General features: G+C 67.2%; 1 protein-coding gene across 4 annotated transcripts; it reads left to right on the top strand.

Annotated features, from left to right (window-relative positions):
• The first annotated feature begins 6,079 nt into the window (after window positions 1-6,079).
• On the top strand, window positions 6,080-13,383 carry LOC123816735 (galectin 3 binding protein). 4 transcript variants are annotated; one of them, XM_045835912.1, is made up of 7 exons: window positions 6,080-6,448; window positions 7,332-7,450; window positions 7,822-7,964; window positions 8,459-8,650; window positions 9,210-9,341; window positions 10,113-10,365; window positions 11,960-13,383. In XM_045835912.1, the coding sequence occupies exons 3-7, from the start codon at window positions 7,913-7,915 to the stop codon at window positions 13,053-13,055; spliced, it is 1,725 nt and encodes a 574-aa protein (XP_045691868.1). In that variant the 5' UTR covers window positions 6,080-6,448; window positions 7,332-7,450; window positions 7,822-7,912; the 3' UTR covers window positions 13,056-13,383. The 4 variants fall into 4 exon arrangements, with proteins under 4 accessions (XP_045691868.1, XP_045691867.1, XP_045691869.1 ...); XM_045835911.1 differs by having other exon boundaries at window positions 7,819-7,964; XM_045835913.1 differs by lacking the exon at window positions 7,332-7,450.
• The last annotated feature ends 1,576 nt before the right edge of the window (window positions 13,384-14,959 follow it).

The following is a 14,959-nucleotide window of genomic DNA, read 5'->3' as shown; positions in this document are numbered from 1 at the left end:
CTGGCGTGTGTTGGCTCTTTTTCTCTCCCGGAACCGGCAGGCGAGTATCCGGTTCAGAGACCTCGCCGGCGGGGCCCTGCACCATGTCTCCCGAGTTGGGACTTCCCAGAGCGGGGCGGTCCCGGCCGCTGCACGGCCCCCTGTGCTGCCACCTGGCGGCGGAGGCTGGTCATTGCCGGCACCGCGGTGTGGGCCACGCCCTCCCTCCCGTCTGACCTCCCTCCCTTTTCTCGCCTTAGTTCTCTGGTTCAGTAAACGCTCCTGAGCCCCCGCGGGGCGGCGCGGGGTGTGGAGCCCTGCGTCCCTGTGGGAGCACAGCAGGGACTCTCACGTGCACCCGCCCCTCGGGGACTCCGGGCCACCCCCGGGTCCTCCTTCCGCCCGAACCTCGGGCGCTGAAGCCACCCCGCGAGCTTGGAGAGCACCCGGTGACCCTTTGGGACGATGCCCGGCTGTGAGCGAGGGCGGGCCTCTGGGGACTCGCCCCGCCCCCAGGACATCGCAGGGTCCCTAGCCCACCCATCTGTCCCCACGCCTCACAGCAACCAGTCATGATTTCACACGGCTGGTTCCACGTTCTCCCTCCAGGAGGATTCCATGGCTCCATAGCTCTTGGAAGTTTTCATTATTAACTTATTTTAATTAAAGCAACTTCCTTGCGAACAGACGGGAACCGCCACATCTTACCGCACAGGGCCGGGTCTGCGGTTGGCACATGCGCTCCCCACTCGAGGGAGGCGGGACTGGGCGGCTGCCGGCGGGAAGGCCGGCGTTCGGCACCTGCGCGCCCTCGGCCAGGGGGTGTGAGGATGAGGAAAACAACGTCCCCACGCCCCAGGGAGAGGCTGGGGACGAGGCCAGCCGGGCCCCGTGCTCCCTGCCCCTGCCCTTCACTTCTCTTACTCCCGAGGGGAGTTTTGGGGCCCCAGGAAACCCCCCTCAGACTCTGGCTCGTTTCGGTTCCTGTGGTCTCCCCAGAGGACGTGGGGCAGAGGTCGGCGGGGACCCAGGCCGAGGAGGGCCTCTGGCCTGGAAGCTGCCGCGCCTGCCGGAGAGGGCAGGGCGCCGTCCGGGCCCTGGCTGGGCCGCCTGTCCGGCCTTGGCTGTGCCGTGCGGGTGCCTGCGTTGCAGGGTCTCCGCTCTGGGGCTTGAACTCAGCCGCCGGGAGGGAGCCCAGGGGTGGGTGCCCCTCCTCGCACGGCTGGGCCTCACACGGGTGTGTCCTGCCGCCGAGCAGACGGAGAGCAGAGCACAAGCTGCTGACAGCGGTGTGTTCCGGACGTGGCCGCCCCAGGCACATCTTTCCGGACGGCGCCCCCTGGATGGGTGGCCGCGGCGTGGCTAGCGCTGCGTGCGTCTGAAAGTGCAGAGGCGAAATTAGGAGGGTTGGAGGATTTGGGACAGTCCCCAAGCTGAGACCTTTCTGATGCATTAATGTTGACACCTCGGCCACGGCCAGGCCCCAGCCCCAGCCCACCGCGTTCGCCCCGTGACCGCCATGCCCGAGCTCCTGGCCGGAGCCACTGTCCCGCGAACAGCAAAGCTCGGGCTGCGAGTCCGGCCTGTCCCCTGCTCTGTGTTGGCCTCCCCCCCAAGGCTCTGCGGGGCCAGGGGACAGGAGAGACCCTCGCTGAAGGGCGTCGGGCCTGGGCTGCGTGCTGCGGAGTCCCTGGGGCAGCCGCCTGCGAGGACCAGGGGAGCCTCCCTGGAAACTGAGTCACCGAGTCCAGCGTTTCCTGGAAACGGGGGCGCTCTTTGGGCCACCGTGGTTACGAGTGTGGGCTCCGACGCCACTCCCGGGTTGCCGTCCTGGCTCGGGCCCTTGCCGGCTGCGTGACTCGGCCAGGCGACCTGACTTCTCAGCCTTGATTCCCTCCTGCGTGGAAGGGAGGCAGCGGCAGAGCCGTTGGCAGAGCCATGGAGGACGTGGCGTGCTTCCACACACCGGGGGGTGCTGGGTCGGCGCCCCGTGCCCCTGGGAGAGCCGGGGTGGGGGGCGGGGCAGCTGGAGCTCCGGGAGTGGGCCGGGGAGGTCTGCTGGGCCAGTGACAGAGCCTCGGGGACCCTGCAGGGAGGGACCGCTGCCCCGGGGGCCAGAGCTGGAGGAGACATGGCCATCAGCATGAGGAGACCAGGAGGGAGCAGCGTCACAGAGGCCAGTGTCCCTGTCTTCCTTCTGTCCCCCAGACCCACTCTGTCCCCGCCCCACTCTGCGTCCCCAGAGGCTGGCCCCAGTGAACCTCGCCATGGGGAGGCAGTGGGGAGCAGGTGGGCCAGGAGCTGACCCCTGTCCCCGAGGCAGTGCCCTCCGCACTTGCTCCCGGCCCTGGCCCTCTGCCTGGGGTCACAGCTGCAGGCCCCGCACTTGATGAGCAGTCCTTCCCCGCCCCCCCCAGTTAGAAGAGACACTTTATTTAGACAGTTACAGAGGAAGTGGAAGTGAGCTGCAGAAGCAACAGACTCGGGAGACAAGTCACAGAAGCACAAGCAGGGCCCTGGGAGCTTAGGAGGGGGGGGAAGGCCAGGCGCTGGCGCCTGGGGGAAGAAGGGGGCCTGAGTGCTCCCCAGAGGGAAAGCTGCCAACAGCCCTTTCCCTAAAGTCCCCAGGGCTGGCCTGGGTTTAGGGCCTGCAGGGGCCGGCGACGTCCGGTGCTGCAGGGAGCGCAAGCATGAGGGCCTGGGCGGTGTCCCTGGGCTGAGCTGGAGGACCGGGCGTTCCGGGCGGCTCCAGGAGCGGGGCACAGAGGCGGGGACGGGAGGGGGCACCGCACTTGGAGTCCCCGGATCTGGAATTGAGTCCCAGCACAGGCCCACGCAGGCGGTGGCCCGCACCTCCGTGCCCGGGGCCACCACGCAGCAAGAACCCTGAAAGGCTAACTGCTCCCCGAGTGTCCATCTTGTCCTCTCGTGCATTTTAAGTTGGTAAATTTGAAGGTAAATTGTGCCCTCACGAAATCGTTCAGAGAGTTCAGTAAAGCAAAACGGAAATACCTTCACGCAGAGAAACCCCCAGCCCAGTCAGCAGCTGTGCTGGTGGAGCACGCCAAACCCACAGGCAAGAGGTGGTGCCCAGACAACATGGACCTGTCACGGTTCGGGGCACGGGGGACACTCCCCAACTCAGTTCCGGGGGGCACCGCCGGCCAGGTGCCCCGCCGGGTGCGGGCATCCCCAGCAGCGGTGTAGGCCGCCGAGGCCGGCAGCACACGGAGGCGAGAGTGCCTCACGACAAAGTGAGGTTTATTCCAGGGCACAAGGTGTGTCTGGAACAAGTCCAGCCCTTGTTAATACAACGAGCAGGTTTGCATGACATCGGTGTCACCTAGCAGCCGAGGAGCATGGGCTGGAATGCGCACGTGTGTGAGCAGCGACCACCTCACTGCACTGGTCAGCGGGGGCGGGAGACGCCGCTGAGTGAGCCTGTGTCCTGGGTGACCGTCACAGTCAAAAATGCCTGAGCAGGTAGAGCAATGAACCCGCATCAACTTTCGTGTGAAGCTTGAACGTTCCCCAGCGGAAACTGTTCGGCTGACTCAGCAGCCGCAGCGCGGGGCAGCTGGTGATTGGCAGCTCCTCACGACAACATGCCCCTGTTCATGCATCACGTCTCATGCAGAGTTTTTTGGCAAAACATCAAATCACCCAGGTGACTCAGTCCCCCTACAGCCCAGATTCAGTGCCCTGTGACTTCTGGTTTTTTCCAAAACTAAAATCCCCTTTGAGAGGGAAGAGAGTTCAGACTGTCGGTGAGATTCAGGAAAACACGACGGGGCAGCTGGTGGCGCCTGGGAGAACTGTGGGAGGTCCCTGGGTGCCCACTTTGGAGGGGACGGAGGCGTCCTTGTCCCGCGTGCAGTGTGTCTTGTGTCCTGTGTCTTTTCCGGTGAGTGTGTCTGTTTTCCACACTGCGTGGCTGGTTTCTTCCGCGCGGCCCTCACACACTGTGCATTCTGTGTGCGAAAACCAATGTAGTCGCCATCTTTCCAGCTAAAAAGGAAAACCCATATCATAATCTCAAAAGCTACAGAAAAAAAAAAAAACATGACAAAATCCAACACACACTCACGACCGAGAAACAAACAACAACTTTACCGAACTAGGAACAGAGGGAACTCAGTGGAGAACCCTCGGCCGCTGAAGCGGAGCCGTGGTGCAGACGCCCGCTACCCCCATGCCCCTCCCCTCCACCCGCCTCTGCTCCGAGACCGTTCCACACCTCGGGGGGGTCGTAAAACCGGTGCACGGTCACCTCCACCGCTCACTCCCCGGCCATCCCGCTGCGGGAGGGGGAGGGGGGGAGGGGCCAGACCGTGCGACCGGGCAAGACAGAGGACCGTCCCTCAGATCCCAGAACAGTCACGCCGTCTTCACTCGCCAGTGGCAGGGTTGGCTGGGTAGAGGAGTCTACGAAACCGTCAAAAAACAACCCCTGGAACGAGCAGCGGTGAGTGTGGCCACGCTGCGGGATACACCGTGCGCACGCAGAAGTTAACTGTGTTTCTGGGTCGCTGCCGTGAGCAGTTGGAAGTGGGAGCTGTTTAACACGACTTCATTGACAATAGCGCCAGACAGACATGACACAGCTAGGAACCTAACCAAGGGCGTGCAGACCCACGTGCCAGGACGGCGAGACACAGACGGAAGAAACAAAAAGGGTCCGAACGAGCAGAACGCGAGAGCCCGTCCTCGTGGATGGGAGGAGTCTGTTCTGAGGGAGGAGCCAGGTCGGAGGACTTCACTGCCCGACTTCCAGACGCAGCACGGGGCACACGCACAGGCGTGCACGCGAGCCGAGGGCGCAGGGAGCCGGAGACCGACCCACGCGTGACCTTTGCCCCAAGTGGGTGGGGCCGGGGCGCCTTCACGTGAGGCCTGGGCCGGCTCTGCTTCGTGTGAAAGCAAAGGGTGGAAACTCACATCCCCCCCCACCCCCCGCACGCAGAGGTGACTCAGCGTGGACCACGGACCAACGTGCAAGAGCTGAAGCTACAAACCCAGAAGGATCCGTGCACTTGGTGGCCTGGGGCGAGGCAAGGCGGTCCCGCATGCCAGGGAGGTCTGGGCGGGGGCTCGGGAGGACCTCGTGCCCACCCCAGAGAGCATGACTCTGTGGTCTGGGCACTGGGCATTCAGAAAACTCCCCGGTGACTGTCATGGGTAGACCAGGTTGAGAGCCACTGGGTTCGTGACCTGGGGACATCCTGACCCTTGGGATGCCAAGTGACAGCAGCAAAAGAGGACCCCGGCTGCTCATTTAACCCGGAAGCCAGGGTTTGACCGCGACCACAGGCCGGCTGCACCCAGGGGCGACAGCCTGGGGACCTGGCGTCCCTCCCTCCGGCCCACCCTCACTGGCACGCGCCCCGGGGTTTTTCCACGGGGTGCACAACAGTCTGGGGCACGGCGGCGTCTGCAGCTCCAGGCCGCCTGGTCCCGGCAGCGCCCCCTCCCTGGGTCTGCAGCTGCCTCTCGCTGCCCGGCTCGGGTCCCAGCCCCTCCTGACACCAGCCGTGCAGCCAAGGGGCCTGCAGGACTCCGACCCGCCCAGCCCAGACAGGTCAGACTGGGGGGAGCCCGGGCCCTCGGGACCACGTGGCCTGGGAGGGAGAGAGCAATGCTCCCCCAAGGGGCAGCCGAAGTGCCGGCTTTCTGTTGGGGGGGAGGGGATGGCGGGAGGTGGACAGGACAGCTCCTGCGCCCTATGGGTCTGGCCCCGGCCCCGCTGGGGGTAAGACATGGGGACAATGACCTGCGTTGGGGCTGGCTGCACACTCTGCAGGGAGAAGCACTGACAGGCCCCCCTGGCCTTTGCTGCGTGGGGGGCCCAGCTCTTGGGGGGGTGCCAGGCCTGGGTGTGCTGTCTCACAGCTCGGGCCCCCCCCCCCATGGCACCGCACAGCCTCACTGGCCGCAACCCCTCCCTCCGTGAACTGAGGAGCGTCAGGAGCTTGGAGCAGGGTAGCCTCGCCAGTAAGCGGCCGTCCCAGAGGTGTCCAGCCTGCTGGACTCGACGGGCTCGGTGGGGGCCCACGGCCTCAGCCCCGGAGGCCGCCCCGCCTGCCTCCCCTGCACTCTGCTTCCTGCCCCTCCTGCCTCCCCCGCCCCGGGCGGCCCACTGCCTGCAGCCTTGCACGGCGGCTGTCAGCCGTCTTGCATCTTGCTCGGGTGTGGAGGCAACCAGACCGCCTCCCTGGGCGGCTGCCAACACCAGCATCCACCAGCGGAGCTGAGAGGGGGAAGCGGGTGAGCGGGGCTGGTGGGCGGCCAACCCCAGGAGCAACCTGCGTCACGTGGGTGCTGGTAATCAAAACTAGACTGTTTCCTGACGCGTTCCCCGGGCCCGGCTGCCCCCGGGCTTTCTGGGCTAGAGGACGGTCTGCAGAGGGAGCCTGCAGCAGGGACCGGGGGCCCCGGACCACGGCCCACACGGCCCGCACGGCCCCGGCAGGTGAGCTGTGCCTCTCGCTCTCGGGAAGCTCTTCCTCTCCCTGCGCCGGGTCACCGGGTGGGGGCCGCACCTCCGTCGGGCGCGTGACTCACGGCGCCAGCACGCCGGGCATGCAGCCCCGGCCCGTCTCCCGGACTCGTGCAGGCTGAACTGCCCAGCAGACCAGCCCCTTTTCCTGACCTGCACGGAGGCGCCCTGGGGGCCAGGGGCGGGCGGCCCCGGGCGGGGGTCGGGCGGGAACACCGGCCCCGCCACCCCAAGGCAGCGGCGTCTGCACACTGTGCGCCGGGTGCCGGGCTGGCCATTTGTCCAGGGCCCTGTCCCAGGGGAGTGCAGAGGGCGGCGGACCGTCCGGGCTGCCTGGGGCTGCGAGAGCGTGTCCCAGGACACGGCGCTTGCAGCGCTAACGCCGGGACAGGCCCCGGCACGCCAGACAGCTGGCCGCCTTAGCCCCTGCCGTCACCCACCGAGTGACAGGAGCCGGGGACTGAGCTCCGGCCCATGCGCCTGGAAGGTGGGCTTCACCGGGCAGCTCCCAGAGGGCATGGGGAGGACTCCGAGAGCCAGGCGCGTGTGAGCAGTCCTGGCCCGGGGACCGCCACTAACACCCGTGAACCGAGTCGGCGCGCCAGGGGGTCGGGGGGGCTGCCTCAGGGCCACCCATAGGAGCGGCCTCGTCCCCTGCTTGCTGGGCCTCAGCGAGTGGTCCTGGGTCACAGGATTCCCGCTGCACCAGAGGCCAGGGACGGGCCCTCCCAGTGCGGGGCTCCGGGAGGGCGGGGGCAGGGCGGGAGCAGGCTGGGGTGGAGAGGGAGCACTCGGGGTGAACCTGGGAGCCCTGCCCCCACTCGGCTGACCCAGTGGCCTTGGTGGCCTCTTCCAGCCTCTGCCTCTTGAGGACCCTGACCTCGGTGGTGTCAGAGCCAGGTCCACACTGAGCTGGTGGTGGGCTCGTCCTCCCCGCCTGCTTCCTGCCCCCACCACACCCCGCCCCAGCCACAGGTCAGAGCCCGCCTCAGCCCTGACCCCCTCGCTCTCCCCCCAACCCCCCCCAGCCCAGCCCCCTGTCACCCCCAGTCGGGTGTCCGTGGCCTCCGCCCTGCTCTCCCTCCCCTCCCTTCTTTATCGGCACAGAGCTCCTGCTGGGCTTTCCCCGAAGATAGAGCCCTGTCCTGCCCGCCCCGCCCTGCCACTGGCCCCAACAGACAGCCACGCCCAGGGCCTGCTTGTCTGAGATGGGCTCCTCGGTGCTCCGTCCGTCCGTGCTGCCGGGAGACACTCCCAGCCCACCCCCTTCGTCTGGGCACTTACCCCCCCGCCACCGCCCCGACTCACCGCCCGCCACCCGCCGCCCTCTGCCCCGTCCGCAGCAGCACGAGCACTGGGAGAGGAAGCCGGGTCTGTCCGAGGGCCGTCCAGCTCCGCCGCCTCCCGCTGCCGTGAGAGGGGCTCCCAGGCCAGGCCATGGCGCTCACTCGGCTCTTCTGGTTGTGGCTGCTGGTCGCAGGGACTCGAGGTGAGCTGAGCCCCTGGCCGTCTTCCTGGCCATCTTCCCGCCCCCCTTGCAGAAGACCCGTCAGCATTCCTGCCTGGCGCTGGTCCTCAGGGTCACCTCGGGCCCCCTCTCCTGCTTGACGCCCCAGTTGTCCCAAACCCTGGGGGACTTGAGGTTGGTGCCCTGGACGCCGGTCCACCTGCTCTTCACCCCTGAGGCCCGGAGGCCTTGCCCCTCCCGGCGGACCCGCAGAGGCCGGCTGCCCCCCGCCCCCCCCAGTTGGGAATCGCCCGCCCTCTGGCCTGTCCGCTCCGGCAGGGGCAGGCGGGGAGCTGCAGGCAGGGTCCTGGAAGCACAGCGTGAGGCGGGGACCCCCTTTCTCTCTGCACCTTGCGTATCCTGCTTGTTTTTTCTGGGGAGCCTCTGCCCCCAGCACCCCCGCGCGCTGGGGGCAGCCCTTGCCTGGTGGACAGCCGCCCCCAGGCTGACCTCTGTGCTCCCCGGGGGCCCTGCAGGTGAGAACGATGGTGACATGCGTCTGGCTGACGGGGACGCCGCCAACCAGGGCCGCGTGGAGATCTTCTACCAAGGCCAGTGGGGCACTGTGTGTGACAACCTGTGGGACCTGCTGGACGCCAGCGTCGTCTGCCGCGCCCTGGGATTCAAGAACGCCACCGAGGCCCTGGGCCGAGCCGCCTTCGGGCCAGGTAGGTCCGCCGGCCCCCATTCTCCTGGAGCAGCCGGTCCCCCGGGGGTGGGGGTGGGTGGGGACCGCCCCCGGGCCACGAGAAGGGCCCCCTCTTCCTGCACACTGGCAGGCATCCGGTGCGGCACGAAGCCAGTGCTGGGAACGGTCCGCCGCTCACACGCGCCCTGCCCGTAGCCCGGACGAGGCTCCCGGGCGGGCACCTCACTGCAGGGAGCGGCTCGGCCCCGCCCCGCGGCCCAGGAGTTCCATGGCCGGGCCTCTCTGCCTTCCAGAAGCCACGCACCCCGGGCAGGGAAGTCCGTAGGCGGGGAGGTTGTTGCCATGGGCACGGCAGTGTGGGTCTCAGCGAAAGGGGGGTGACCGAGACTGCCGGTAACTCACTGCCCGTGAGGCGGGCAGACCTCAGCAGAAGGAGGGCCAGCTCACAGCGTGGTGTCGCAGCGGTGACACCACTTGGGGTGTCCCTGGCCTTTCCTCCTCGAAGACCAGCGGGGGGACAACAGAACACCCGGGGGCTCAGGGCCGCCCTCCAGTGTCCGTCCTTGCTGTCCCCCCAGGAACTGGCCCTGTCATGCTGGACGAGGTGCAGTGCACGGGGACGGAGACCTCCCTGGCCAACTGCTCGTCCCTGGGCTGGCTGATGAGCAGGTGCGGGCACAGCCAGGACGCCGGCGTCGTCTGCAGCAACGGTGCGTGCGTGCGTGCGTGCGCGCGCTCGGGGCTCACCCCGCCGGGCCCCCGGAGCGCGGGGCCCCTGGGGGGTGTCGTGCCACTCCCCGCCCCTCCGGGGAGCCCTCCGAGCCCCCACACACCCGCACGCAGGCTCTCCGGTGACGCCCGCTCTGCGGGAGAGGGCAGAGAGCCTGCAGAACCCAGCCTCCCGGCCGCCAGCCCTGAGGCCTCCCCTGCCCTTCCCTGGACCCGCTCAGACACACCCCACGTGCCCTGACTGTCGGGCAGTGAGCCGCATCCCAAACACCCACGTCGTCCACAGAGTCAGGCTTCTCGCTTATACCGCCGTCCGAGGCCTGTTACGCAGGGCATGCTGATTGTGCTGGGGCGTTTCTCCACCGGGGGGCGGGGGTGGGGGGAGGCCTGGAGACAGACAGACAGCCCAGCCCCCGCCTGCCCCGGCTCCGTCAGACCTGCAGGGGCCCAGGCCGCTCTGGTGTTCACACTCGAGTCCGAGTGTCGGGGCTGTCCTTTGCTCTCTCACGCCCACCTGGGGACCCTGGGCCGCATCGGGCAAGGGCACCCCGTCTTCCAGGGTGGCCTTCCCTCGTCCCCCCCCAGGAGCCTTTCTGAGTAGATGAAGCAGGGTCAGGTCACAATCTAAGGGAAGAAACTGACTCCAGGGTGGAGAAGTGCTTCCGGGTCACAGAGACAGGCCCGCGGCAGGTCTGCGAGCTTCCCACCCCACCCCCCCAGCGTGGTACGCTAATCCCTCTGCCCCCTCTCAGAAACCAGAGACGCCCACACCCTGGACCTGTCCAGCGAGCTGCCCGCGGCTCTCGCGGGGATCTTTGACAGCCAGCGGGGCTGCGACCTGTCCATCGTGGTGAAGGCACAGGACGCCGAGCACATGCGCATGTGCGCCCACCGGCTGATCCTGGCCAGCAACCCCGAGGCCCAGGCCCTGTGGAAGGAGCCGGGCAGCCTGGTCACCATGGAGGTGGACGCCGAGTGCCTGCCTGTGGTCAGAGACTTGGTCAGGTGAGCACCCTCGGGGCGGGGACTAGGCCCTGGGCAGATGGCCCTGCTGGCGAGTGTCCACTCTGTCACCACGAAGGGGGTCTCTTAGGGGACGGGCTTGGAAATCACGACCTAAAAAAACTCGCGTATATTAAAAACTGTTTTCCCTCCTTGTGACGTACCCAGCTTTACGTGGCTGAAAGGGACCCAGGAGGAGACAGAGGGTGATTGGAACAGATCAGAACGGCTTCTTTCCAGCCGAATGTACAAGCCTGGTCGCTAGGCCGTGCCATCCCAACCCAACGGGATTTATTTCTAGGACGGCCTGAGAGTGAGGGGGGGCCCGGCCAGGCCTCTGAGCCCAGGGTGTCTGTGCCCTTCTGCAAAGCTCAGGGGGACACTCTCTCTCTCCCTCTCCCCCTGCCCCCTTCCTTCTGCCAAGGCAGAGAGGCTGTGGGGAGCTGGGTGTCTGTCTGGGCCCCAAAGGCCTCAGCAGGCTCCTCCCCCGCCGGGGGCCAGCCCACAGACGCTCCCTTCCGTCTGCCCTTGATTCCTCCGCCGGCGACCTGGCTCTCTGCCAGCATCTGTGGTTTCTCAGGGCCACGAACACCCCCATCCCAGCCTTGGGTCCTTTTTTTTCTGCCTTTCAGGGTGTTTTCAGGGCCAAGGGACAGTTGGGACCCCTACTCCCACCCATTGGGTGCCTGCTGGAGGCTGCAGAGCAGGCGGGAGCCCTGGGGGTGGGGGACCAGCTGGGGTGGCCATGCCGCTGCCAGCAGCCTGAGGACCGTCTCTCGGGCCGAAGCGAGAATAAAGAGGTGGTGACGAGGACATTCTGCAGGGTCCCCCGTCCCTATGACAACTGCCCTTTGCAGGGCCTGCAGTGGGGCGTACTGCGGATGACAGTGGTGGTCAGTGCCCAGAAGGCTTGGGCCCCAGGCCACTGTCCCGCAACTGCTCTGGGAGCAGACAGTGGCGCTGCAGGCAGGCCGCTGTCAGGGGCTGCCGTGCGGGTGGGCCAGGGGCCGAGGGCAGGTGGGGCTGGACCTCACGGTGCTCGGAGGGGACAGTGAAGGCCAGGAGGGGCAGGGGCATGCCCCCCGCATCGGCACTGGGCCCTGTGGGGTGCTGGGGGTGGAGGGCTGCCCGTGGGCTCCCAGCGCGGGGCTGATGGAGTCTGTCCAGGGGTGTGACGGCAGGAAGGGTGGACAGGATGACCCCAGTGCCCCGGGCCCTGCAGAGGTCTGGCGCACACCACCAGTGAGCCGGATGGCAGCGGTGCCGGTGGTGACGCAGGGGGTGGAGACCAGGCGGTGGGGGCCCCTCTATGCACTCACATCCTCCAGGGCCCTGGGATCCGCCCCCTTGTTGGTGCCCACACTCTAAGCAGACTCAAGATCGGGGTGTGGGCTGGCCCAGGAGGTAAACCGAGGGGAGGGCGAGGACCGAATGCCTCTTGAAATTGCCGGCACCCCGGGTGTTAGCCGGTCGTTGGTAAACACGGAAGGGGTGGTCGCGTTGGGAGGGTGGGCCGCAGCCCCTGGGCATACCTGCTGCCCTGAGGGGGCAGGGGGTGGAGCCAGGCTCTCAGCTCTCCCCCTCCCCCGCCCCGCAGGTACTTCTATTCCCGAAGGGTGGACGTCTCCCTGTCCAACGTGAAGTGTTTCCACAAGCTGGCCTCCGCCTTGGGGGCCAAGCGGCTGCAGCGCCACTGCGCGAGCCTCTTCGCCGTGCTCCTCCCCCAGGACCCCTCCTTCCAGACCGCCCTGGACCTGTACGCCTACGCGCTGGCCTCCCGGGACCCCGTGCTGCAGGGCCTGTGCGTGCAGTTCCTGGCCTGGAACTTCGAGGCCCTCACGGGGGCCGAGGCCTGGCTGAGCACCCCCACGGCCCTGCTCCGCGACCTGCTCTCCAGGAGCGAGCTGGCCGTGCCCAGCGAGGTGGCCCTGCTGATGGCCGTGGACGCCTGGAGCCAGGAGAGGGGAGCCAGCCACAGGGACGTGGAAGGGCTGCTGAAGAGGGTCCGCTTCCCCATGATGCCGCCCGAGGACCTCTTCCAGCTGCAGTTCAACCTGAGCCTGTACTGGAGCCACCGCGAGCTCTTCCAGACGCGGCTCCTGCAGGCGCTGGAGTTCCACACCGTGCCGCTCTGGCTGCTGGCGCAGCACAGGGGTCTGAACCTCACCGAGGACGCCTACCAGCCCCGCCTGTACACCTCCGCCACCTGGAGCTCGCCCTTGGAGAAGAGCTCGCGAGACACCAACAGCTATGATTATTACCGCTCCTACAGATATGGTTATTACACCCCCTACCCACGTAAACAGTACAAGTCCTTCGAGACCCCCGCGCACCCCAGCTTCCTCTTCCAGGCCCGCCGCGTCTCCTGGTCTCTCTTCTACCTGCCCACCGTCCAGAGCTGCAGGGACTACGGATTCTCCTGCTCCTCCGACGAGGTCCCCGTCCTGGGCCTCTCCAACTCGGGCTACTCGAACCCCACCATCGGCTACGAAAATAAAGCCCTGATGCTCTGCGGGGGGCGCTTTGTGGCCCACGTCGCCGACTTCTGGGGTGGGAAGGCCACGGTCCCCAGCGCCCTGGACAGCAAGAGCTCCAGGAGAGCCTCCTTCTTCCCCTGCCCGGAAGGGCCCTTCAGCAGATTCCGAGTGGTCATCCGCCCCTTCTACCTGACCAACTCCTCCAGCCTGGACTAGATTCGAGGCTGCCCCGCCCCCACAGACGGCAGGAAGGCGGAGGAGCGAGGCCCCGCCCCCAGAGCCCAGCCCAGCTCCTCCCTCTCTTGCCTCCCGCGACCGGCCTCCAGGGGTCCCCCTGCCTCCGCTGATCTCTCCGAGCGCAAAGACGCGGCTGAGCCTGCCAGGAATCTCCGGCTCTCCGGCTGCCGGCCCGCTGCGAGTTGGGAAGCTACAAGAAGAGCAATAGAGTGTGTCCCCCTCCCCCCCAACTTCCCACGCTGCTTTTCGCTCGCTCCATCCTCTGTTGTCCCTTTCGACAATCGATCATTAAAATCGCGTCATGGTCCCCAGCTTCTCTCGTTCATGCAGAAAGGGCTATCGACTCCGTCCCGCGCTCAGGGGTTGGGTGTGCTGGGCCCCAGGGCCCCGTCCTCACAAAGAGGGCAAGGCGAGTGAGTGATCACAAGGAGACACGCCCCGGGTATTTGCAAGTGGGGCGACTTCGGGGGTAGGGGCGGGGGGGCAGGCCAGCACCGGGTCACACCGGACTCGGCGCAGAGACGCGGAGCCGCAGCCGGCGTCTGGGAACAGGAGGGGGCGTGCTCCCGGTAGAAGGACCGGCAGGCGCGCGGGCCTTTCCTCCGTACGTCCTTGCCGGTGCGCAGAGATGAGGGCCGAGGATCGTCGGGTCGGTGTTCTTCCGCAGGGCGAAAACTTGGAAACAACTTAGATGGCCATCAGCGAGGCACTTGACCACAAATAAGAAACCCGCGACGGGGTAGGTGGGGGGAAGAAGGTTGTGCAAGCAGGTACTGGGTGCCCCGCGGAATGGAGGCAGACAAAGGCAGGGGGACCCGCCTTGGGGTACAGTGGGGACATCCGGTTAGAATAACACCTCCAGGTTCCAAGCACTGAAGGCTGGCCCACTGAGGGCAGGGGAGGCATTCCCAGCTGTCCCTGCGCCTTCGTGACACACACCCCAGCACAGGGTCCCCAGCCGGAGCGTCCGGATGGCCCAGTTCACGCCTCTGGCTAAGCCTTGGAAGGGGAGGCGGCACGAAGCTCACCCAGTGGCGGGGCAGCTCAGACCTAGGCAGCAGGACGGCAGAGAGCCCGCCACACACTCACGCTCCTTCCCCAGGGGCGTTCAGAAACCACAGCAGACACAGCTCCCCACCCCCCACCTCCCACCCCCAGCACAGCTCCACCCTTTGGGGGGCGGGGCCCGGGGCCCGGCCTCCGACTCCGTGCCCAGCCCTTCGCCCACCATCTCGGCCACTTCCACGGCAAAGCCGTGGCGTGTTGTAAGCCGCTGTATTTGAATGGCACTGCCGCCCCCCACCGCCACCGCTGTCGCAGGAAGAAAACAGGAAGGAAACGCTCCCAGGAACTCCCAGCAGACACGGCGGAGGCGGCACCGCAGCAGAATGCAGACGCAGAGCGGGCCTGAGCACTGCCCCTCCGCCTGCTGGGTGGCCCCAGCCTGCAGCCAGCCCCTCAGCAGCAAAGCCGGGCCGGTGGAGGAACTGGCATCTTCCTCCGTGCGGCGCAGGGCCCTGGCTCCCACCCGCCAGGACGCTGCAGCCCTGCAGGACGCCCTTGGCTCTGGTTTGAGGAGCCTCCCCGAGGATTCTTGAGCTCCTTCCCTGCACCCGGCCCTTTTGAGTGGCAGCCGCTTCCCCGGAGGGTCAGGGCCAGGCCGGCCGGGCATAGCACGGCCCTCTATCCCTCCTTCTTCACCCAAGGGTACGAGGAGCCCCACACCGGGGCATAGCCTGCCTTCAGTTCGGTGCGACGCGGAAGCGTCTCCTGGCGGAAACATCCTCCATTGGATGTCAAAGCCCCTGAACCACCAGCAGAGCCCCGAGTTTCAGGGACCGGAAGCACGCCTTGGCCCCGGGCCCGCTCTGGTGCTCGGGAAC

The sequence above is a fragment of the Phyllostomus hastatus genome, unplaced genomic scaffold (genome assembly GCF_019186645.2).
Source record: "Phyllostomus hastatus isolate PE091 unplaced genomic scaffold, TTU_PhHast_1.1 phas_contig_210, whole genome shotgun sequence".
NCBI lineage: Eukaryota > Metazoa > Chordata > Mammalia > Chiroptera > Phyllostomidae > Phyllostomus > Phyllostomus hastatus.
This window is presented reverse-complemented; position numbering and strand designations above follow the sequence as displayed.

Coding starts and splice junctions, on each gene's coding strand:
- LOC123816735 (XM_045835913.1), top strand. CDS start 7,913: ATGGCGCTCACTCGGCTCTTCTGGTTGTGGCTGCTGGTCGCAGGGACT. Junction 9,342..10,112: donor CGGCGTCGTCTGCAGCAACG/GTGCGTGCGTGC, acceptor GCCCCCTCTCAG/AAACCAGAGACGCCCACACC. Junction 10,366..11,959: donor GTGGTCAGAGACTTGGTCAG/GTGAGCACCCTC, acceptor CCCGCCCCGCAG/GTACTTCTATTCCCGAAGGG.